We start from the raw sequence: 24,015 nt of genomic DNA on the forward strand, positions 1-24,015 counted from the left end.
TTGCTTTTCCCGTGTACACATGGCCAGTTTTCCTGACAGGAAAACTGCCATGACAGCTTTGGTCGGGAAAACCAGCCGTGTGCATGCTCCACTGTAGTGTTTCCCATGGGAAAACTGCCGAGCAAAAAAACGCTGAGAATCGCGGAGGGAAAAAAGAGAACAAGTTCTCATTTTTTTGCTCACATTTTTCCTGTCGGGAAATCTGCTATGGTGCATACCCATCGGGAAAACCGATCGTGTGTACGAGGCATGACTACACCATCCTGTAAATGCTTCTCTTGTTTCAGTTGTAAGGGTTGTGAATAGTAAGGTGCTGTAATTGTATTGCTAAAGAACTGGTATGAGTTAAGGCTGTTAGCGATCCTGAAGGTGGTGAAAACTCGCCAGGACCAGGCTCGCTAAGAGATGACATAACTTCTCCTTTGGAAATGCTCCTTTGCTGGCTCAACCAGAGATATGTCTACTGAAGTTGCTACTGCCTTGCTAGCAAGTGAGGCTCTACAGTGTTTTAGCTAGTGAGAGGAGATGCCCATTAGAGAAGCTGTCAGTTGAACCTTGGTTATTTCCTGCTGGTGCCAGCATGATATGGACCTCAGAATGTATGACTCCGGTATCAGACACAGACTGTAGAAAATAAGAAATAAGGCAAGTTGCCCAAGGGATTGGAGAACCATTTTACTTATTTTAAACCTTTTTTATTTATTTTATTTTGTTTTATATCATTCCATTTACATTTATGCATATATTTTTTTCTTTTTCTGTGTACCACCCTGTGTCTGTCTGTCTCCTGTCCATCCATTCCCTTCTTCCTCACAGAGAGTTTCTCCTCTCACCTCTATGTAAAGCAAGAGCCTCATGAAGCTTCCCTTACTCCCTTCACTCCCTCTTCACTGGCCAGCTCAGGGCTGGCTGATCTTCAGCCTTTCCAGATGGCCCTCACGGTTGATGCATCCACACCTACGTACAGCTCCTTCACCCATCATGGCCCTCCCTACGGGCAGTTCGGCAGCCAGCCACTTGTAGCAGGTACCAAACTTACCCTCATGCATAAATCAACTGCATACTCAAATAACAAGTTTTCATGATTGCTGAAAATAACTGGTCAGATAGGCCCAGATATCTAATAAGTATATTAGCTCATCAACTATCATTACTCAACTACTTATTTACATAAAGACCAATAGAACGCTGTCATGTCTTATAATATGCTTTGTCTTAAAGACAATAAAGTTTCCCTATAGAGGTTAGTTGGCGTGAGTGGCAAATGGTTAACTTCCCCAGGCTAATAAAAAAAAAATTAATTGGACATTATTGCAAATATCTTCAAATAAACTGCCCTGAATCGAATTTCTATAGCCCAAATTTAAAATAAATAAATATGTCAATAATCCCCCCCTTCTGTTTTAAGTTTTACTAGGATAGATATAGGGTTTACTATAATCTGTAAGCAGTGGAAACATTTTTGCTAGTCACAGTCTTACTTGGAGCGTCAATCTCTGGAGTGCTCTGTCAACATGGAGAAACCGCTAAGGTTCCTGTGACACTATAATGCTGGTGTCACCAATTTCCATGTGAATTCTCAGTAGGAAAAATGCATAATGTAATCCAAATAGGGAAATCAGGAGGTTTAGCTTACAGCAGAACTAGTGGTGGCTGATATCATATTACACTGATATCACAGGAAGTAGTAAAGACCTGGTTTGGGATCAAACTCTACCTTCACACCAACCTTAGGAGTAGGGGGCTCCACTATAACATTTGAAATCATATCCACAGAACTTGCTACTTAGATTTCAAAAGACAAATGTGCCAATTTATGTTGTTAAATCCAGAAAGTAATCTGAATTGCTTAAACTATGTGTTTATATACAAACTTTGATGGGCTCAGTAACTATGTTGCAGTTTACTAGTCACTTATACTATTGAAGCATAGAGGAGTGGTTGGTTTAGAAGGAGGGTGTAAAGGGCAAAAATAAAGAGTGCAAGGAAGGCTAAGTAAGGTTGCATATGCAGGAGTAATAGTAATTATAATCAAAAGTGCACTCGATGTACAGATTGAAAAGCAGTGTCCTTTTCTGTGCTGTCAATGACAGTTAATAGAAGTATACAATCCTTTAGGACCGTATGTAAAACAGCCCTTGTGAGTTTACAGATATAAATATACTGTATCTCTTTTCAATGCAAGTTTCATACAGTATATGATTCAGCAGAATTATTGGCAAATGGAAATTAATACATTTGATCTGGCCATTAGTATTTAAATTCAGCCTTTCAATATTTATATGACAATATGAGTTCCTACTAAAAATCGAGTCTGTCTCATTAAAATACAGTTATAAAAAATAAAAAATAAACATTTTATAGTGTGGAATATTTGTGCAATGGTATATAAATCTTGGTGCAGTGCTATGTATACTGTAACACATGCTGAACTATGGTTAAAAAGATCTTTTTGAGTTAAGACGCTAGTTCACATCCTTGGATGAAGTCCAATGTGTTATTATACTTCAAAACACAGGATCTACCTGCTTGGTACTGAACAGGAGTACAACAGGAAATAATGCAAAATAAAGTACTTTAGAGTATTTAATCTTGTACTACCTATACTTGGTATTGCTACAGGTTCTAGTCTTGCTCAGATTCAGACTTTGGATGTGATATGCATATTTTGAGGTCATACAATGTAAGCACGGAGCCTTGGGGTTTGATCATTTATTTACTAATAATAGGCTGATGGAGCAGATGTGATGTGTGTGTGAATAAGTAAAAGCAAGGCTGGAAGAGCATTTAGTGTGTGGAAAAGGTGCTCTTCCCATACTAATAACATGACAATAAAGCGATGAACAGGTCACTCTTGGAAGTATCAGTGTTAAAGGGAAATTCTAATGTATTTAAAGAAGTACACATTTTGAAACATGCGTTGTTGCAGCCTTCACTTGCAAGCAATTTTTTTAAAATATGACTTTCCATTTATTACTTTTTCACTATCTTCTCAGTTGAATTATTGTGGTATACATACAAAATTGTAATTTCTACATTTAGTAGTCATCTTTATACTAGGTAATATGATTCACAATCATGTTTAAAGTATCTTCAATTTAAAAAAAAATTATGTTGCCTAAGAGTGGGGTCCACAGTAAACCTTCTTCTGTGTTTCACTACAAAACTAGTTTCACTTTGTTTCAAGAAGCCTGACATAACATTAGGGCTAAGCACTACAACTGTCATCGTCTTTCTCCAACAAGATAGGTTAGTAGGCCATTAAGGGAACTCTTACTGGATAAAGGAATATCGGTTGGTGGGGCTTAGCCCTCTTGAAATCAGGACTGTTCAGTTTTCCTTTACTTCTTTTTATATTTTTAGGAAACAAAACTTGATTTACAGGAAATAATCATGTGTATCATTTTTCCAAAAACATTTTTATATACACCAATAGTAAAAATGTATCTCTTTTCTCTTAGGTCGAGACATGACGAGTACAACCCTTCCTGGTTACCCTCCTCATGTTCCTCCTACAGGACAAGGCAGTTACCCAACCTCAACCCTTGCTGGAATGGTCCCTGGTGAGTCATTTCTTTGGTTTAGAAAAATTTCAATCTTAGTTTCCAAATGAAATGACATACAGTATACATCAGCATTATTTATGTCAGTCCAGTTCACAGTAGCTATATCATACCATTCACATATGCAGTAAACACTCTATAATACTGTGCATAGATAGAGGTGGATATACTTCCATATGCTTTTTTAATATGATAGATTGGGGGACAGTGCGAAGAAGGATTTAGATCACACCAAAGCAATCAATAACATATGCACCTTGGTTGTTCAGTGTTGAGTATTGAAATGACTGCTAGAACCCAAGTGTTTGTTCTAGGCAACATTTCATATATTTTGTCCTGTAAATATTACATATAAGGCACACAGTAGTAGAATATATATATATATATATATATATATATATATATATATATATATATATATATATATATATATATATAGATAGATAGATAGATATACACAGTATACATCTAACAGTTTTAGATTCTGTAACATTTTCAGAGTATTTTACTAAGAGCAGTCAGATACAGCATCTTAACTTAGCATACACTCTCCAGTCTAGTCACATGACACTAGATAAGCTTAGAGTCTGAACACCAACACATAGTATGCAGCACTCCACAGGTAACTGGCAGGAAAGAGGCATCTCATTATTACTGCATTGACAGGCACCAACGTTTCGGTCCACCATTCGGTCCAGCCTGTGGAGTGCTGCTCATGTCTGTCCAGCTCTAAGCCTTGTCTGTTTCACTGCAGGACTGGGAGTGGTGAGTCTAGCACATTGTGCATATCTCTCTGTTGTATTTTCTGTCTTTTAATATCCTAATTATAATGCCTTGTGCTACTATATGAAGGAAATAAAGCAAGCCTTTCCACACTAAAGTTATAATATGTTATTCAGTGATGCCTAACTGTATCATTTATGGGTTCTCTGCATGAATATGGGTCTTTAAACTAGATAGTTTGTCTATTTACTAAGCACTTTGGGTATAATGCAAAAGGCAACAATTGTATCAGCAGCATCCAGTCAGATGTTTGCTTTAATTCTCTAACAATCCTTGTGAAATCTCATAGTTTTCTATAGTTTTCATGTTTTTATATATATAGATATATAGTAGATCATTCCCATCAAAGGCAACCTGTCCCACAATTTTACGGATCCTCTTTAGAATGATTCGTACATCTACAGAACTTTTATTTTATAAGCCACTCTTAATATTTAAAGTGTAGCTCTCCTTTACAGGGTAAAGCAACAGGACAGGGCAAAGCAACAGGATGTCTTTCACATAAGCAGCTTCATTTTACTCCACCAATATTCCATTCAGCTGTTGTGAACACAGATATGAAGCCCTCTGTAAGACCTAATCATAACTTGGAGCTTACTCAGTGTTGGGGACACTCTTCTTGCTTCCATGTGGCCTCACTGGGTGCCTAAGTTCCCATAAAGTTCCCACTGTCCAAAACATAAATGCAGACCTATCTACACAAAAAACTATATGTTAATAATGTAAAAAGTTATATTTGAAAAAGGTTCTGAATTTGAAAGGTTGCTGAAAGAGAGATTACATTTTTTTTGGCATTCTGATTATAACATCTTTGGGTCAATTCCCAAAGCTTTACCGATAATTTGGTATTTGTCAAAAAACAGCCTGGCCCCCCTGGGATGTGGTTGTCAGGGTCTGCAGGCAGGGGGCTAATCGGAATCTGGAAGCCCTCTTTAACAAGGGGACTTCCAGATCTTGGACCCCCTCCCCTATGTGAATGAGTATGGGGTACATTTTATCCCTACCTATTCACCAAAAAGGTGTAGTGTAACAAAACACAAGAGATGGTTTTTGACAAGTCCTTTATTAAAAATCGTGTCTTCATCCTCCGGGGGTTTCTTTTCCCTCCGGTGAAGTCTTCTTCCTTCGTTGTCTTCTTCCTCCGGTGATGTCTTCTTCATCTGCCACTTCCCGCTAAATGCTGACATCTGCCGGAGACCCCACCCCCTGTGACGTCACCAGATATCCACGCCCCATGGTTATTTAAGAAATGTCAGACAGCGGGAGACAACACAACGGAGGCAGCCAGCGTCGGAAGAAGACCGTTTAGAGGGCAGCGGTGGTGGCGGATGAAGAAGACATCATCGGAGAGAGAAGAGGGATAAGAAGCACTGGAGGAAGAAGACAGCAGAGGAAGAAGAAACCACCGGAGGGAGAAGACAGTGGAGGGAGAAGACAGTAGAGGGAGAAGACAGTGGAGGAAGAACAATCCACCGGAGTGAGAAGTAACACAAGAGGAAGAAGACACGATTTTTAGTAAAGGACTTGTCAAAAACCTTCTCTTGAGTTTTGTTACACTGCGCTTTTTTTTCGGTGAATGGGTACCCCATACTCATTCACATAGGGGGGCCCAGGATCTGGAATCCCCTTGTTAAAAGGCGCTTCCAGATTCCGATAAGCCCCCTGCCCACAGACCCCGACAACCACAACCCAGGATTTTTGGGAAGAGGCCCTAGTCGCCCATGTCGAGGGCATATAGCCTGGTATGGTTCAGGAGGGGGGCCTCGCTTACCCCCCTTTCCTGACCTGTTGGGCTGCATGCTCGAATAAGGGCCTGGTATGGACTGGGGGGACCCCATGCAATTTTTTTTTCATCATTTTTAATTGTCGTATATTTTTTTACAATTAGCTGTGAGCTGGGAAGCCTGCTGACAGCTCATGAGTCATCGGTTGTTATGGACACGGTGGCCGACTTCCCGACCCACTGCTTAGCAACCAGCATTGCCAAAAAACAACCAGGCTGTTTTTTGACAAATCCCAGCCAATGCAATATATTACGACATTAAATAATGCAGTAATTACCGCTAAAAATAACAAATACCGCATTCGTAATTTAATGGTAAAATCTTAGTGAATTAAACTTTCACAACTGATTTACCACATGCAGTATTTTACCCCATTTTTCTGTCCGTTATATAACACTTAGTGAATCGACTCCCTAATATCTGTATATTATAGCACACTTTAAAATAAAATAGTTGGAGTCTTTGAAAGATACAGTGTATTATTCCATTGAAGGAACGTTATTTTGCTAGGCACAACTCAGGCAATGGAATAATGCCCCTGTTTATTTATTCCGAGATATATAACACAAGTATGACTGAATGCTCCATTAAATGACATTGCATAAAGATGTAGAACAGGTCCATATTTTTCAGCCCTTACACTCTACTCCCTAATATACAAGGGTATTCTCAGGAGACATTATTGTAGAACTTAGAGGAAAGGGAATCCCAATTGGTGCAGTGAACTGCTGAAAAGGCCTTGCGGCCGGGTGAGCAGATAGGGGAGTATGGAAATAAAATTCAATGCTGATGAGGAAATTACACTTGTTTCATTAGTGATCAGGAAAAGAGATAGCTCAGTTCCTCTTGGTCACAGTTGAGCTCAAAAGCTCATTATCCTCCTGTATGCATGCTTTCACTTCTCATCAATAAACACTTCCAGTGTCCGCTGTCAGCTCCCCCACCTCTGCACACACCTATAAACACATGTAGTGCCGTGCACATTTTCCTGTGTCTGATATAGTACCAATGGCAAACTCATCATTGCATCATATTCATTAACTGCCAGTAAATATATTTAATCATCATTATGTATTCTCTTGTTATCTCACTCTTAATCCTACAAGCTAGTTTTAAAAATATAAAGTTTCTGGCTGGTTTAATGCTGAAATATTTTTGGTGATTCACTTAATTACATCAACTGTTAAAAAGTTATGATTAATATAATTATATCACTTTAAAGACTCAATTTGCAGGTGAACCTTATAAATAGCATGGCTTATATAAAATAAGGTTTAAGAAAAAATTTAAATTATATGTGAATGAAAAACATTTGAATCTTAATTTAATTTTAATAAATTTTAATTTAATGGGATATTTAACCACTTGCAACCAAATCACATACCCGGTACATCATTGCACTTCAAGTTGTTGTACCAGGATGATGCCTGTAGCTGCAGGTATATCCCCAGTACCGCTTTTTAGAACCAATGGTCAGATCTCTTGTAATAGCAATTGGAGTGGCTGACTAGCCTCTCGATTGCTATTACAAAGAGCGGGAGGAGATGTCCCCCCATTCTTTCCGCAGGTTGCTCGGCTCTCCTGTCCCACCGGAACACCCAAGCTTCCAGCCGGGACATCCACCAGGTAGTCAGACACCCAAACAAAGCCAGGGTAAACTTTAATCGGGTCTCCACTATGGTAACCCCAAAGCGCCATTTTTTTAAAGATCAAATGTATTAAAAAACATTGATCTTGGTGTTTTAAATGCTTTCAAGGGCAGAAGAGGGATTTTGGGGTCTTATAGATTCTTCCATAAAGAGTACCTGTCACTTGCCTATTTTTGTCACAAAGGATGTTTACATTGAATATTAATCAGTTATAAATGCACTGTATTATAAAGACCACATTTGTAAGTGTCCACTGCATGATTTTTTTTTATTATTTCTGTTTCCTACTACAAATTATAAAGTCTAGGTTCACTCTAGTGTAGGCAAGGAATGTGTGCATACTCGTGCACATTCCCAACCCGCACAGATACATTCTGCTATCTAGAAGCCGCAGGGGGTGCCATTCATGTTTACTGCCACCCCCACACATTGGCACCCATGCACATTTTTGCATGTGCTAGATTGCATGGTTCAATTTTTTTAAAACAGGATGAGGGAGTTCTTTTTAAATATTTATCATGGGTAGGGCAGCCCAAATGAATGCAGGCAAAGTTTTCATGCATACGTGTGAACCAAGCCTAATACAAGTCTTTATACTGTACTTAGTTTTATTTTGTAGACATGTATTGTATTGCAAGCACTTAAAGTGCAACCCTTTCCAAACTATGAACAATAAACTGTTTACATTTTTTTTGAGAAGCAGTATAGGAGGTTTAAAATACATTTTCCTGTCCTTTATACTTGCTTTTAATGTATCTATGCTCAAAAGTGGGGAAGGATTTGATCCCAAGTTAGGTTTTTATGTTGTATGGAACTCTGTTAGAGAGATTTCTCCACACTGACTGTCCCAAGCACACATTTTCCCCAGACAAGAAGTGAAGGAAACTCTCCAACAACAATACAGATATGAGTATATTTTTAAAAGTTATTTAAGGTTAAGATTTCAAAGTTTTTTTTAACTCCTATAAGTGGTACAGGATTTTCACTCAAAACAGTGAGGAAAACTCTTTCTTACAGGCCACAGATAGCTATAAAACCTGACAAGGGTTTTAACCTATTCCCACTTTGGCCACCATGGCTGGAAAGTCAGCAATGTCTGCACAGAGGGCACATTACTCACAAATGTTTAATTACCATCTGTCATGATCAAAATGTTTTTGATTATGTAAAGACCATCCTATGTATATGGACATCCCAAAAAAAATTTAAGACCATTACGGCAGTGCATTGACCAAACTAGAAACTTATACTCCTGCAGTATTCATACGCTTGGTTTTTAGAGAGGATCAAGCACTTGAAAGTAAGAACTGGTATAGTCACTGTGGAGATATTTCACATCTTCGGTGACAATACTAGACAGTTATCAGATCAGATAGAGAACAGGTGAGCCCAGGGGCCCATAACAAGCTTGAAAAAACAATTGGTTCAGTTCATAAAATGTCTACTTTTATTATGTGTGGCTCACAGATTCAATTATTAAAACATAATAAAGAGAAAACAGAATAACAATATAACATTTTTGTATATTGACTTTCTAGGAAGTGAATTTTCAGGAAATCCCTACAGTCACCCGCAGTATACAACATACAATGAAGCATGGAGGTTCAGCAACCCAGCATTACTAAGTGAGTAACTACCGGTACTTTGCTTATAGGTAATAGGGCCATTGGACTATAATTGTGACTAGTCACTTAAGAATAAAACAACTTTATCAAAGATACCAGGCACTCTCATTAACCCTTAAGCACTAGTTTGTTTTAAACTCCAACCAGTGGTGGCTGGTGCTCTAATTTTTTTTGGGGGGGCGCAAACAAACTGAAAAAAAAACATCAATTGCCTCCACTATGTCCATTAAAGGCAGCCAATGTGCCCATCAAACACAGCCAATGTGCCCCTCAAATGCAGCCAGTTTGTCCCCTCTAATGCAGCCCGTTTTTTCCCCTCAAATGCAGCCAGTTTGTCCCCCCAAATGCAGCCAGTTTGTCCCCCCAATTGCAGCCAGTTTGTCCCCCAAATTGCAGCCAGTTTGTGCCCCAACTGCAGCCAGTTTATGCCCCCAATTGCCGCCAGTTTGTGCCCCCAATTGCCACCAGTTTGTGCCCCCAATTGCAGCAAGTTTGTGCCCCCAATTGCCACCAGTTTGTGCCCCCAAATGCAGCCAGTTTTGCCCCAGCCCGCCTCTCCACTCTCCCTCAATGTCTTCTCCCGCCCTCGATATCGCTTCAGTCAATCAGGTGACCGGTAACCAGACCCGGTGCACCTGATTGGCTGAGAGGTGGGTCAGTGTTAGGGAAGCGATTTCCTAACAAAGCACTGTTTAACCAGGGAACGCACAGCCTGTGCGCCCTCTGGTTAACCATTTGGAAGCCGTTTAGAGCCTGCAGGCTCTATTTGGGAAGCCTATTAGAGCATCTTGCTCTAATCAGGCACTTCCAAAACACGTCCACCGCTGTTATTCAGATGGCCGGCGCTCAACAGGGGACCGGACATCTGAATAGTGGGCGGCAGCGGCAACAATACATAGATTCATGCAATGCATGAATCTATGTATTGTTGATTGATGGGTGCAGGAGAGAGAAGGCGGAGCTCCTGTACCCACTATGGCCCCGCCGCCACTGACTCCAACCATAGGAACGCAAAACTGTGACCATTTACATTTTACTGGCTTACAGAGAGGTCAACAACCCTAAAAAAAAAAAAAAATCATAGCTATCATAAATAAATATATTGTACATATCTTACTGATGCATCTAATTAGGTTGTTTGGATTCCCCCCGGGAATACATAAACAATGATAAAGATAATAGACTGTACATGAAATATAGCCCATACACTATTGCGATGCCAATGACAACCTAATAGATGTTTTGCTTTGTTGGACACAATACCCTTACTGCCCCATAAATTAGAGCCAAGCATGCAAAGCTATACTTACCACTACAGTGCAATTTTGAAGGATCTAGCGCTGCAAACTACCTTGATGATCCTCTCTTGTGGCTCACAGTGTTGCCCCTGTGATTGTTATAGTAGATTCCTAATTAGAGTCAATGTAGCTTACTCAATGTGAGTGGCAAAAAAATCAGAAGGTCATTGACACTGGTCACTTTCCTTCTCCAAAACTGCATTACTAGCTTTCAATTGTAATTAGATTTTTACAAAAAGCATAGCGTATTGTATACAATTTATTTGTTTTGTCAAATTCTTTATTCTGTGTTTTTGTTCACTCGTTGTCCTTCCAACCAGTACATTCTTCTCCTGTGTTAACTTTCAGGTTCCCCTTATTATTATAGTGCCACATCCAGGGGCTCCGCACCTCCCACTGCTGCCACTGCCTATGACCGCCACTAGTTACTATGGAAACCACATGAAACTGCAGAGCGAGAACTTAGGCCTCCATATTGTACCTGTGTGAGCATCATCATGTTGGGAAGAAGAGATTCTTACATTGTGCCTCCTGCCATCACTCTGCTACAGCTACTGACCCTGTTCAGCTCCACTGTGCTGAACTCTTATCCACCACAAAGTCTCCTAATGACTTTTTTCAACAGAGTAGCTAAAACTTACGCCCAGCAAACAAGTCTGACCCTGGAGCCCTTTTGCTGCAAACAAGAGGCCCATATGTTCATTTATTCTGTGGATCTTGGGACCTTAGGACAGCAATGTCTTGGAAATATATCACAGTGTTATTGTTTTCAAAACAACAGTGCAAATAATGAAGACATTTTTTAAGACTCCAAAATAAAAATATATTCCAAAAATGGGGAGATTTTTAAACAGCAAAAATAGAAAATAAGGAGAAGACAAACCATTTCCCCTCCAAATCCATTCCACTGGGTAAAGTTTCTGGACAGAAGAGTTCTGACAGAACTTGACACAATTAACAATTGGAAGATTGCAGGAGTTAGAAAACACAACTTTTGGGAGTATCAGAACTAGTCATCTAAACTTCCTCCTGCCCTGGACAGGATGCCGGCCTTGTATGCTCCATCAGTTGTACTGGCATTCCTAATACCCCAAATGGACACAGATCCTGTGAAAAACAATCAACTCAGAGAAGACAGGAGGACATTTTGAAGTCAAATGACTGAACATAAAAAAGAAATATAAAATATATGAATATATAAATATATATATAAAATACACTGTTTTTATGCTTTATCATGACGGTCTGTAAAAAGTTACAATAGACAATTTTCTATAAAAACAAAAACAACAAAAAGAAAAACAGTGCTGATAATGGAAGAGATTGTCATAGGACTACGTGAAGAAGACAGTTCTTGATATATTGTTCCTCCTTCTAGCTTTTTTTTGTTTTGTTTTGCACTAGTGTGTCATAGTCTGATACTGGGGGCTGTGTTATGCCCCTGTATAAAAATCATTGTGAATATTTCACACTCTAGGAAGAAAAAAACAAAATACAGGCTTTTTTTGTAAATTCAGTAGTTTTACGCAGATTAAAATGGCACTTAAGACACGGATTTCAGGTTTACAGACAGTTCACATTGACCATGATTTTGAAAACATATTATTTATTATCCCAACCTCTAGCGGCTAGACACAAAATTACCCCCACACCCTTCCCCTTATCTATACAGAACTTCCACTGTTTAACACATCTCATTTCATGAGCCAGCAATCAGGACTGGATTTACATTATTGAGTCAGGCAGGTACCGTAGAGAGACTCTGTTGTTGGATGACAGATTACCAATCTGCTGTAGGTATGAAGTGCAGGCACTTAGAGGCCCATTACTATGATGGGCAGCTTCAATGACCAATAGAATTTTGCAGGAGGTAGGAAGGGATGAGCAGACTTTGACACTATCAGGAAATGTCAGAATGGTCTGAGATGCAACTCTGTCAGGGAGGTTTGGGACGCTGCTGCAGATATGCGCAGGCACTTCTTGGTGTGCACACTTTATACCTGCAGCAGTTTATCCCACTGTCCACCCAGTAACAGGGTTTATTTAAAGCAGAACTACACCCTCCTGTATTTTACAGCCAAGGTAGCTGCCATCTTATCCTCTGTTTGGTCTGCAGTGACCATGGTGCTGCACATGTAATCAGTTATGACAGCAGGCATTTGATGGCTTGAAAGTGCAGTGCAGTAAAACGTTATCACTCAAAGCATGTCTTAAATTGGTGGGTTTAGTTCTGCTTTAAGCACTACTTAAATGGATTCCCAAACCTTTTATATGTTAACTGCTCCTTTAACATACTATGATACTTGATAAAGTTGAGTTGATTTAAGATGGTTCTCACTAAAGAAAAAGTAATCTTTTAGAGTCTAAACTGCAAAACTCAGGCTTATTTGGTCAAAAATAAAATGTAGTCCTGGTAGCAATGGTATGGCTTAATGTACAGCAACAATTACTCTGAAAATACAGAGTTGATATGTGCTGTTATGGGTAGCATCATGGGTACAAGAGAGATAAATCATACTCTATTCTACCAAATAGCCCAACTATTATTATACACTTGGGAAAATGCAATAAGGTGTTAACAAAGAGCCAGCCTACCATCCTTTGCGCAAGGTTTTGAGCTATTACCATAATCAAAGCCGCCTGCTAAAGAAGTTTGCCCTGACAACCTCATTAAAACGTATTATTAGTTACTAGAGTTAGCAAATTTCTTTTTGTTATAAGAAACCATGAATCTGTTCTGTGTGGAATTCTGCATGATCCAATCGATGTATGAGATTATCTGCTATGTGTACAAGCCAGAGATCATGTATAAATCTATGGGAACTCCTGATATTTGTATATGAGTGTAACTAAAAACAGGGTGACATCTTCCAAGCATTGAGAGTTATGCAATTTAATGTGCACACAATCCCCTGTATCTGCCTTTAATATATATAAAGACAGAAAAATAGGCAGAACAATGCAATTGTCAATAAAACTGTGCTTGATACTAATTTGGAATCTTGCTGCCAGTTTGTGGGTCATATCAAACCACAGAAAACAACTGAAAAAAATACATTTGGATCCAAGGGATGATTTACTAAGGGGAATGGGTTTTATTGAGGTTCATCTTTATCAATCAAGCAGAAAAGAAGTATAATGTGTTTTATATTTCCCTAATTTTTTGAACAAAGAGCCATAGAAAAAAAAATCCAGTTGCCTTGGTAAATAACTCCCACTGTCATAAAAAATATTATACAGTTTCAGGTAAGTGTGCAATATTTTCCTGCTCATCAAAGAAACCATGGGGCATTTGCTACTCACTCTGTAATGGGGTTGAATTGTACTATATGTACCTACGTAGTGCTACTAACTATGTACCTATAAAGTGGTAGAAACCTTTCATTTTCCAAAGTAATTGTTTACTTAACTTTCTAAAATAATTCAAGTGCATGTCCAGCCAAAACCTTTTTCTTAGTTTTGGATAAAGTGGGAAAGGGCTAGAATGCTTGTCTGGTTATTACTGCTATTCAGAGCTCCTTTAGAGAGATTTCCCTTACGTACTGTTCTGTTCACAATGTTTTACCAGACAGAAAATTTGATGAAATTTACAACAGCAACAAAGACACAAATAAAAATGCTTTTCATTGGTAAAGAAGGGGAAAGCCAGAACCCTTGTTAGTGTTTTATTTTTGGGTCCCTGTTATGTCCCTGTTTCTGATTTTCCATCACTTCCTCCATGGCTAAACTGTTGTCAACAAGACAGAAAGTGAAGGTATATCTTTAAAACAGAGTCTCGGGGAACAAAAAATCCTAAACATAAGTATTAAACTTTCTAACCTAGTTTTTGGCTTGACATACACTTATAAATGCATTTGGTGATGACTTACTGGATGTACATTTACCCTAAAAAAGAAAATCTAAATGGTGGTTAAATGCAGTTGACACGAAAAGAAACCCATTCCCCATAACATCTACTAACAGAATTTGTGAAACATATTGCAATGAGGTCAGCTGATTGGAATATATGAGCGGTCTTCAAAAAGTTTCTGCACTTTGTTATATACAATACAATTAAAAAAGAGTTCAGAAGCTTTTTTGAAGAACCCTTGTATGGGATTATTTATTTATAACAGGTCCTTTTATAGGGCCGTCAATTTACCAGCGCTTTATATATATATATATATTGTACATTCACATCAGTCCCTGCCCTCAAGGAGCTTACAAATCTAAGGTCCCTAACTCACATTCATACACACACTAGGGCCAATTTAGACAGGAGCCAAGTAACCTACCAGCATGTTTTTGGATTAAACAATAGTTGCAAAAAAAAGCCATAAAATAGTCTTTCTAACTTCTGTTCATTAGCGAGGGGAAAAAGTATTGGATCCCCTGCTGATTTTGTATGTTTGCCCAATGGCAAAAAAAATGATAAGTCTGTAATATTAATGGTAGGTTTATTTTAACAGTGAGAGACAGAATAACAACAAAAATATCCAGAAAAGCACATTTAAAAAAGTTATACATTGATTTGCATTTTAATGGGTGAAAAAAGTATTTGAACCCTATCAATCAGCAAGATTTCTGGCTCCCAAGAGTTTTCTTTCTTCTATACAGGTAATGAACTGAGATTAGGAACAATCTCTTAAAGGGAGTGCTCCTAATCTCAGTTTGTTACCTGTGTAAAAGACACCTGTCCAAAGTGGTACCCAAGGACAGGATTGTAGACCTACACAAGGCTTGAATGGGCTACAAGACCATCGTCAAGCAGCTTGGTGAGAGGGTTACAACAGTTTGTGGGATTATTCACAAATGGAACAAACACAAAATATCTGTCAATCTTCCTTAATCTGGGGCTTCATGCAAGATCTCACCTTGTGGAGGTTCAATGATCATGAGAATGGTGAGTAATCAGGCTAGAACTACACAGCAGAATACTGTCAATGATCTCAAGGCAGCTGGGACCATAGTCATCAAGAAAACAATTGGTAACACACTACGCTGTGAAGGACTGAAATCCTGCAGCGCCTGCAAGGTCCCCCTGCTCAACAAAGCACATGTACAGACCCGTCTGAAGTTTGCCAATGAACATCTAAATGATTCAGAGGAGAACAGGGTGAGAGTGTTTTGGTCAGATGAGACCAAAATCAAGTTCTTTGGCATAAACTCAACTTGCCATATTTGAAGGAGGAGGAATGCTGCCTATAACCCCAAGAACACCATCCCCACCGTCAAATATGGAGGTGGAAACATTATTCTTTGGGGTTGTTTTTCTGCTAAGGGGACAGGACAACTTCACTCCATCAAAGGGACGATAAAAGGGGCAATATACCGTCAAGTCTTGGGTGAGAACCTCCTTCCCTCAGCCAGGCATTGAAAAAGGGTCATGGAGATGGGTATTGCAGCATGACAATGACCCAAAACACATGGCCAAAGCAACAAAAGAGGTGGCTCAAGCATATCAAGCCAGTCTCCAGACCTTAGTCCCATAGAAAATATGTGGAGGGAGCTGAAGGTTCGAGTTACCAAATGTCAGCATCAAAAACTTAAAGACTTGGAGAGGATCTGCAAAGAAGAGTGGGAGAAAATCACTCCTGAGATGTGTGCAAACCTGGCGGCCAACTACAAGAAATGTGTGACATCTGTGATTGCCAACAAGGGTTTTGCCAGCAAGTACTAAGTCATGTTTTGCAAAGGGGTCAAATACTTATTTCACTCATTAACATGCAAATCAACTTATAACTTTTTTGAAATGCGTTTTTTCTGATTTTTTTTGTTGTTATTCTGTCTCTCACTGGTAAGATAAACCTACCATCAAAATTATAGACTGATCATTTCTTTGTCAGTGGGCAAACTGCTATACTACTGCTATAACGTTAGTAGTAAGACTCAAATGATTTCCCAATACCCATTTATTTAATCATATAAAATACTAAAGCATTAAAACTTCAAAAATTATTTTAATAATCCCATGTTTGTCACTTCTCTTCTTCACACAAATGAAAATGATAAATGGGTATCTAACTAATTCTATTTTACCATCTAATAAACATCTAAATTCAGCTGACATGTTGATGTTTCTGAGGCCTCGTACACACGACCGAGTTTCTCGGCAAAAACCAGCAAGAAGCTTGCTGTTTTTTTTTTTCGACTAGGAAACCGTTGAGGATCTTGTCGGGCCAAAAAGAGAACATGTTCTATATTTCCTTGACGGGAATGGAAAAATTTGGCTCGCCGAGAGCCTCGGCGGCTTCACAAGGAACTCGACGAGCAAAACGATGTGTTTCGCCCGTCGAGTTCCTCGGATGTGTGTACGAGGCCTAAGTGTGTGGTACAAAACTGATGAAAATAATAATCTGCACTGTGTAAAGTATTTATTTAGTAAGGGAAGTAAAACAAGTGTACATCAATAATCATCTGAAAATCTATTCCATGAATGCAGAGCAGTTATTATGATATGCCTGAAACTAGGGATACAGTGGTACTATTTGTTTACTACTTTACCTGTCCTTGGCGAATCTTGATACAGAAGATCTACAAAGATGGTTTATTTGTCAAAAAAGTGCACTATATTCAAAGGGGGTCTTTATGAATAATGTCCTTTAATATTATTTAAAAATTATTTATTTTTCTTAAAGGGTAAGTTCACCTTTACAGAAAAATATGTAAGGTAAACTTACACAGGACCCCCCCCCAGTCCTGCGATCTCCCGTTCTGAGCCGCCTCACAGCACCGGGGCTTAAAAATCCCTGGAGCTTAATCTCCTAAATGTACCCTGTCAGGGGGTACATTTAGAAGCACTCTAATTGGTCGGTGCCGTCACATGGGCAGCGCGGACCAATCAGAACTCATGTAGCTCCTCCTCTCAGCGGGGGAAGAAGAAGAGTGAATGCCTTGGGTATTTCTAAGCCCCGGACCCCTGAGGCAGCTATACCAGGGATCAGAACTGGAGATCACCACACTGCAGGTCAGCAGGACTGAGGGGGGGGAGTGTTGAGGAGTTCTATGGGGTTCTATAGGGTTCTATGTAAGTTCACCTTACAGATTTTTCTGTAAAGATAAACTAAGTAATATTTTACTGGCCCTCTGGTTGCATGAGATGTAGACTAGGATTGAGCTATTTTATGTACTCTGGTTGATTAAAAATGACAGATTTGAGAAGGCATGATGTGACTGAGCAGAGACGGCCACAAGTTGCGTGCACATGTCTAAATGTCAACAGCAACCAGACAGATAATTCCATTTGCATACAACTGGTTTAAAATAAATTGACACATTTATAAAGCATAGTGGTTTGTTATACAAATGTGCATGTTACTTGCTTCCAAGTCAAAAGAAACAAGCCAAGAAAAAAGGACACTCCAATCACAGGACATGCCAAAGTCGTGTAAATGGCCTCTCCTCAAATCATGGAGTACTTTATGTAGACTTTTGCAGAGAGAACTTTGTGGGACACCACAGCCTTGTTTTGTGAATGGCATACAACATGCAGGCGCTATGTAAAGTAAACACTGCTATGTCAAGCAGCGAGCAGATAGCAATATCCACTCCCCTCTATAAATAGCCCCCTAAACTCATTCACTACCTTATGCATCACTTTGGGGCTCATTTTCTATTCAAGAGGTTTCTGAACTAGTATGGTAAATAACAGGCAATACTGATCACTGTGTGTTTTAACCCACAACATTGCAACAATCACCATGTATAGCAAAATATGGGAGTCCCATGGTTTCTTCGATGGCCAGAGTTTCTTTCTTAAAACATTTTTAATATCTGATCCTTTAGTAATGCACTACCCCATCTTTATAAGGTAAGACTGATTACCTAAGGTCCATTTACATTTTCCATTACAAAAACCTAAATTCAAAATGTAAGAATTACAATTTTATTAGGGGCTAAATTACAAAAATACTAATACAATGACAGAAATAATTGAAAAAAAAAAAATAAGATCAAATTTTAGATCAAAATGAAGTTTTGTCAGTTTGGAAAGGCTTCAGATTAGTTTATGTGTACTGGTTAAGTGACTTTTTTTAAGTAGATTTCCTCCAATTTATATATAAAACAATTTACGCCCCACCCTTCCTTTCCATGTGTTTATTTATATTATGATTTTGCAGTATTATGTCTGGATTGTGTTTGCTGACACTGGAGATTATTGTATGGTAGAATCAGATTTGACACAGGTGGATTCCACTAGGCTGGCCTCTACCAGAACAATGGCAATTATTTAACTTTCTTTTACATCAAAATCGTTGCTGCTTTGTAGAAAGGTTATGTGTGTAAAGTGTAGGAAATGTTGTCTTGTATATTAGTTCATCTGCATTTCATTACACATGCTATTAAATTAAGCTTTCACCATGTAGATAAAAAAAATGTCTGTATTTTCCAACTCTTCTTGTGCTCACTGGAGAAAAAAAAAGGAAATGATATTTCAAATAAAGCACAGCATGAACATTAGAGACTTGCTAAAGTTTGCAGGTTTTGCAAAAAAACTTTTTTCAACTCTTTTTTTTCTACAAAGAAAGCTCTAACACTATGCAAACACATTCCTCTGCATGCATCTTCAACCAGTGCTTTTCATTGCCTGCTCTTTTCCACTGCACATCCCGAAACCTCAAAATGCTTCTGTAGAAATTTTATTTCAATTAAATATGATGCTCTGTACTACAGCAAATCATTTTGAGTTCTGAAGCTCACAGAGATTTGGGTACTCACTCTTAGCACTTGTGTACGTTCTCTATAATTATTTCCATTTTCCAGTAAGTGTTGCAGTAAATCAGGTCTGGAAACAATAGCTTTCCAAAAGGTCAAGAAAATAATAAAAAAATTAAAACGAGACAGACAGAAACATATTCACAAGATGTATTTGAAACAAGATTTTCTTGTTTGCCAATTCAAGAGTGGATTACTTGAGACCAAAAATTTGGTCAGTGCAAAAACCAAATTAGCAGATAGCCATGTTTTTCAGTTTAATGATTCTAGAGGCCCTGCAAACTGTACAACTGTACATCTGTAATATAATATTTCAGTACATTTTAGCAAATTAAATACACTGTACTTCCTTCATAAAAGAATGATTACAATGCTAATGCACTTTAGTTAGTTGCCCCCACGCTCAGTGTTAAGCATATTTGTAATAGGCTATACATAATTTCACTGTACTGTAATCCCCAAACACACATGGCCCAGACTCCACACACTTTAATGTAAATTCCATGTGCAGCCCTTTCACTGAAGTCCATAGTTTCCACTTTCTCCTTACCATCTGTTGTAAAAAGTGTGTTATTTACACATACTAATAGTGCAAACTGAAATGTAAACAGAAGGGAATGACCTAGTGTAGTACCTCCTCTCTTTTGGGGTTCAATGAAAAGTATGTGTGCTCTCTCTTTAGCCAATCCATACAGTTTAGGAATTATTTGCCATGTTGCCAAAATGTTTACTCATTAAAGCGGTTGTATACCCCTGTAAGGCAAAAGGCATAATGAGCTAGTATGCACCGCATACTAGATCATTATGAAATACTTACCTTAGAACGAGGCGTTGGTAACTCACCTGGTCCACGCCAAGGTAACTGACATGTTGCTTCGTCTTTACGGGTATCGCGGCTCCAGCGCTGTGAGTGGCTGGAGCCGTGATGTCAATGCATGCATGCGGGAGACTTCTTTTCGGCAAGGTCCGGCGTCTGCCGGGCTTTCAGCTGAAATTCCGCTGTGCACATGCGCCGCTGCAGTCAGCGGCTCATTGCAAGGGGAATATGTTCTAAACCATACAGGTTTAGGAGATATTTTTTTTACCTACAGGTAAGACTTATTATAGGCTTACCTGTAGGTAAAAGTTAAAAACATTAGTATACAACTGCTTTAAACAAAGACTAAAAATAAATATATAATATAAAGATAAACGGATGTAAATCATCAATTTAAAAACTTTTCAAAATTTGCTGGTCATGGGAAGGACAAAGCAGATAAGACTATAACACTAAGGCCGCGTACACACGGTCGGTCCAAACCGATAAACACGGCCTAAAGTCCAGTTTCATCGGTTCAAACCGACCATCTGTACGGCCCATCGATCTGTTGTCCTTCGGACAAAAATTAGAGAACTTGCTTTAAAATCGAACCGATGGACGGCTGACCATCGGTCAAAACCGATGGTTAGTACACAAAAGCATCGGTTCAAAACTCGCACATGCTCAGAATCAAGTCGACGCATGCTTGGAAGCATTGAACTTTGTTTTTTTCAGCACGTCGTGTGTTTTACGTCACCGCGTTCTGACCCGATCGTTTTTTTAACTGATGGTGTGTACGCACATCAGACCATCGGTCTGCTTCAGCGGTGAACCGATGAAACCGGTCCGTCAGACCATTCTCATTGGATGAATCGATTGTGTGTACGGGGCCTAAGGCCTCGTACACACGATCAGTCCATCCGATGAAAACGGTCCGAAGGACCGTTGTCATCGGTTAACCGATGAAGCTGACTGATGGTCTGATGTGCCTACACACCATAGGTTAAATAACCGATCGTGTCAGAACGCGGTGACGTAATACACAACGACGTGCTGAAAAAAACGAAGTTCAATGCTTCCAAGCATGCGTCAACTTGATTCTGAGCATGCGTGGGTTTTTAACCGATGCTTTTGCATACTAACGATCGGTTCAATTTTAAAGCAAGTTCCTATTTTTTTGACCGAAGTTTAACTAACCGATGGGGCCCACACATGATTGGTTTGGACCGATGAAAATGGTCCATCAGACGATTCTCATCGGATGGACCGATCGTGTGTACGCGGCCTAAAGGTGCACTTATCCTACGACATAAAGCCAAAATGGCTTTGCTCATCACGATCGGTCAAACATTCCTTCAAAATTAACTTTAATCGGTTAAAAAAAAATGGAAGCACAACTAGAGTTAACCACAGCACTGCTTAGAATAATGTAAGTATAGTGTATATAAGACATTCTGAGAATATCCCTTGGTAGCATTATGTATACAAAACCACAAACTGGACATCCGGTGACAGTTGTTTTTGAAATTCTGACTTAGGGATCCACAGGGACTTTTGACACAAAACTAAGAATTGGTGAAAGGTTACCTAAAGCCTCAAATATCTGACCAGTGGCACAAAGGTTTCTCTGGCCCACTCACAAACTCTACCAAATATACTGACTATCCCAAAGTTCTCCTCCTGAGACCCTATAAATCCAAATAGGTACACTTGTTCTATGATATTGACTTTGACTTTAATTAGAAAAATAGTACATTATGTGAAGTTAAATAACCTCATTATATATGTGACCTTGACTGAGGTGATTTATGTTTCCGAGGCTTTGTTCCTTCAGTGTATATTGTGTCGTTGGAAAAATATGAAAAAAAATAAGGTAAAAATTTACACAAAATAAAACAACTGTAATGCATATTAATCACAAATTAAATTATTGTCTCTACAAAAACCCTGAAACTCCTTAGACACTACTAGTTTGAAATGTACACTCCAAGTAAATATAATAATTTGGCATTTAAATGAATTCAATGGGCACAGCCTGCCCTTGATAGGGGCTAACTTTAATCTTGGCATACATCTTGTGGACTTGTCTGTCCCACTAGCAAAATTCTTGATTATCTAAATTGCAACATATATCTCCTCAATACTCCAAGTGAAACAAATTAATAGAGAGCAGAGACTACACTTAATTTGCTTTTATCTGAGCTCTCTGTGTATGGCAATCAGAATCTATAAAACATTCAACAGGGTCAATGGACGTGCAATTTTCGAACCCTGTGTTGTTGTTACTTCCTACCTCTGCTTCATGTATTCCCAAACACATTGATATGTATGTTAAGTACAGCAAGTTGCCCGCAGTAAATGCATCTGGGAATTACTCTCCTATTTTACTAGCGGGGGTTCAAAGACTTCCAACAACAGAGACTGAAATGGATTGGTATATCACAGCAATGCCTGGATGAAAGACTAAAGTACTGTGCAGGCAGGTTGTGCTCCCTGTATGTAATACCAGGATCATTTTCAATTTTTACTGGAATGGACTCTTATCAATTTTATTTCCCTTTAGTGTTTATGAAGAGCATTGTGTAGGTTTCAAAGTACAGTAGCTGTCCAGTCAGCTACCTTATTGGAATTCTAACAAGCCAGCTTTACGTAAAGCACAAAAAGGCAACACGCTTCAATAGGCAGCACTGCTCTAAATGCACAGTTTATACCAACAGTGCATGTGTACATCTAATGCTAAGCTCTAGTATGTCATTTTAAAAAAACTTTTCCATGTTGAGATGTCATTAGCTTGTGTACCACTACCTATAGTTAAGAAATTGTTAATAGAGAATACCTGAGCCATGTGGATGGTCATGGTCAGCTAAGAAGTTATCGCTTTGCTTTGCAGTGCTTTAGCTCTTTAGACTGATTCTAATTCAGTTTCTGTTATTGTTTAGTTCACAGCTCCCCTGTGAAGCGTCAAATGCTGATGTTCCGTCAGCTCTAAACTGTCATTTATATTTGTCATTCAGTCCTTGTTAAAAAAAATAAAACAGTATTCCGCCTGCATCCGTGAGCTACGGTGGAGAATTCCCCATTGTAAAATTAATCCATTTAGATGGAAACTTCTGTGTCACTCCCCTGTCTAAATTGGCAGATCTGGCTCTTTTGCAAAAACCAATAAAGTGTGAACCTTGATGCATCTGCCAATCAAACTCATCTTTCGTGAGCGAAGCCAGATGACAATAAAAGAGTGGAGATGTTTCTGATTGGATATTCTCATCTAACCATGTCAGCTTGCACCTGCCATGCTTGGTGGTACTCTGTGTCTAGCTAGGACCTCATTATGGGGCACTGGAGTTTTCACATTGGGAAGTTATTTGCATTCATTTATACTATTTACAGTTCTGTCATTCTCAAAGTTGGCTAGCAGAAAAGAGTTATTCATTCCCTTTGGCTTAGTGTCATTTATAGGTCTGTTTTCTGAAGGCAACAAAAAGTCTTGTACACATACTGAATGTATAGTTTTAAAGTATGTCTGCCTTCTTAGCACAATTCTGACCAAGTTTTCAGACTGACCAAACGTACACTAATATTTTTGCCACAGTTGTCACTAGCAACTAGTAACCCTTCACTGTGAGCAAAAGACCAGCATGCACATATAATCCAAAGTAATATCTATTTAGAAGGAAATCACTTAGGCAGGAAAATGTTCTACTTTTCAGATATTAAGGAAATCTTCTGCATTATAGAGTGGCATACCATGTCAAGAACCGAAGTCAGGAATACTAGTCTCATAAATGACCTTTGTTGAAATATTGTGAGGAAGTCTTCCAAA

At 38.9% G+C, this 24,015-nt stretch overlaps 1 protein-coding gene across 14 annotated transcripts in view; it reads left to right on the plus strand.

Moving 5' to 3' along the window:
- PAX2 (paired box 2) overlaps positions 1-13,695 on the plus strand; it is a 77,681-nt gene extending 63,986 nt beyond the window's left edge. For 3 of the 14 annotated variants that reach the window (XM_040362343.1, XM_040362346.1, XM_040362347.1), the window contains 5 exons: positions 817-1,026; positions 3,462-3,563; positions 4,230-4,328; positions 9,318-9,404; positions 11,051-13,695. In XM_040362343.1, the coding sequence (XP_040218277.1) occupies positions 817-1,026; positions 3,462-3,563; positions 4,230-4,328; positions 9,318-9,404; positions 11,051-11,127 (575 nt within the window). In that variant the 3' untranslated portion in view covers positions 11,128-13,695. The remainder of the gene's footprint in view (positions 1-816; positions 1,027-3,461; positions 3,564-4,229; positions 4,329-9,317; positions 9,405-11,050) is intronic. The other 11 variants (XM_040362357.1, XM_040362351.1, XM_040362356.1 and 8 more) reach the window with 6 other exon arrangements.
- Positions 13,696-24,015: the final 10,320 nt, after the last annotated feature.

The sequence above is a fragment of the Rana temporaria genome, chromosome 8, assembly GCF_905171775.1.
Source record: "Rana temporaria chromosome 8, aRanTem1.1, whole genome shotgun sequence".
NCBI classification, from domain to species: domain Eukaryota; kingdom Metazoa; phylum Chordata; class Amphibia; order Anura; family Ranidae; genus Rana; species Rana temporaria.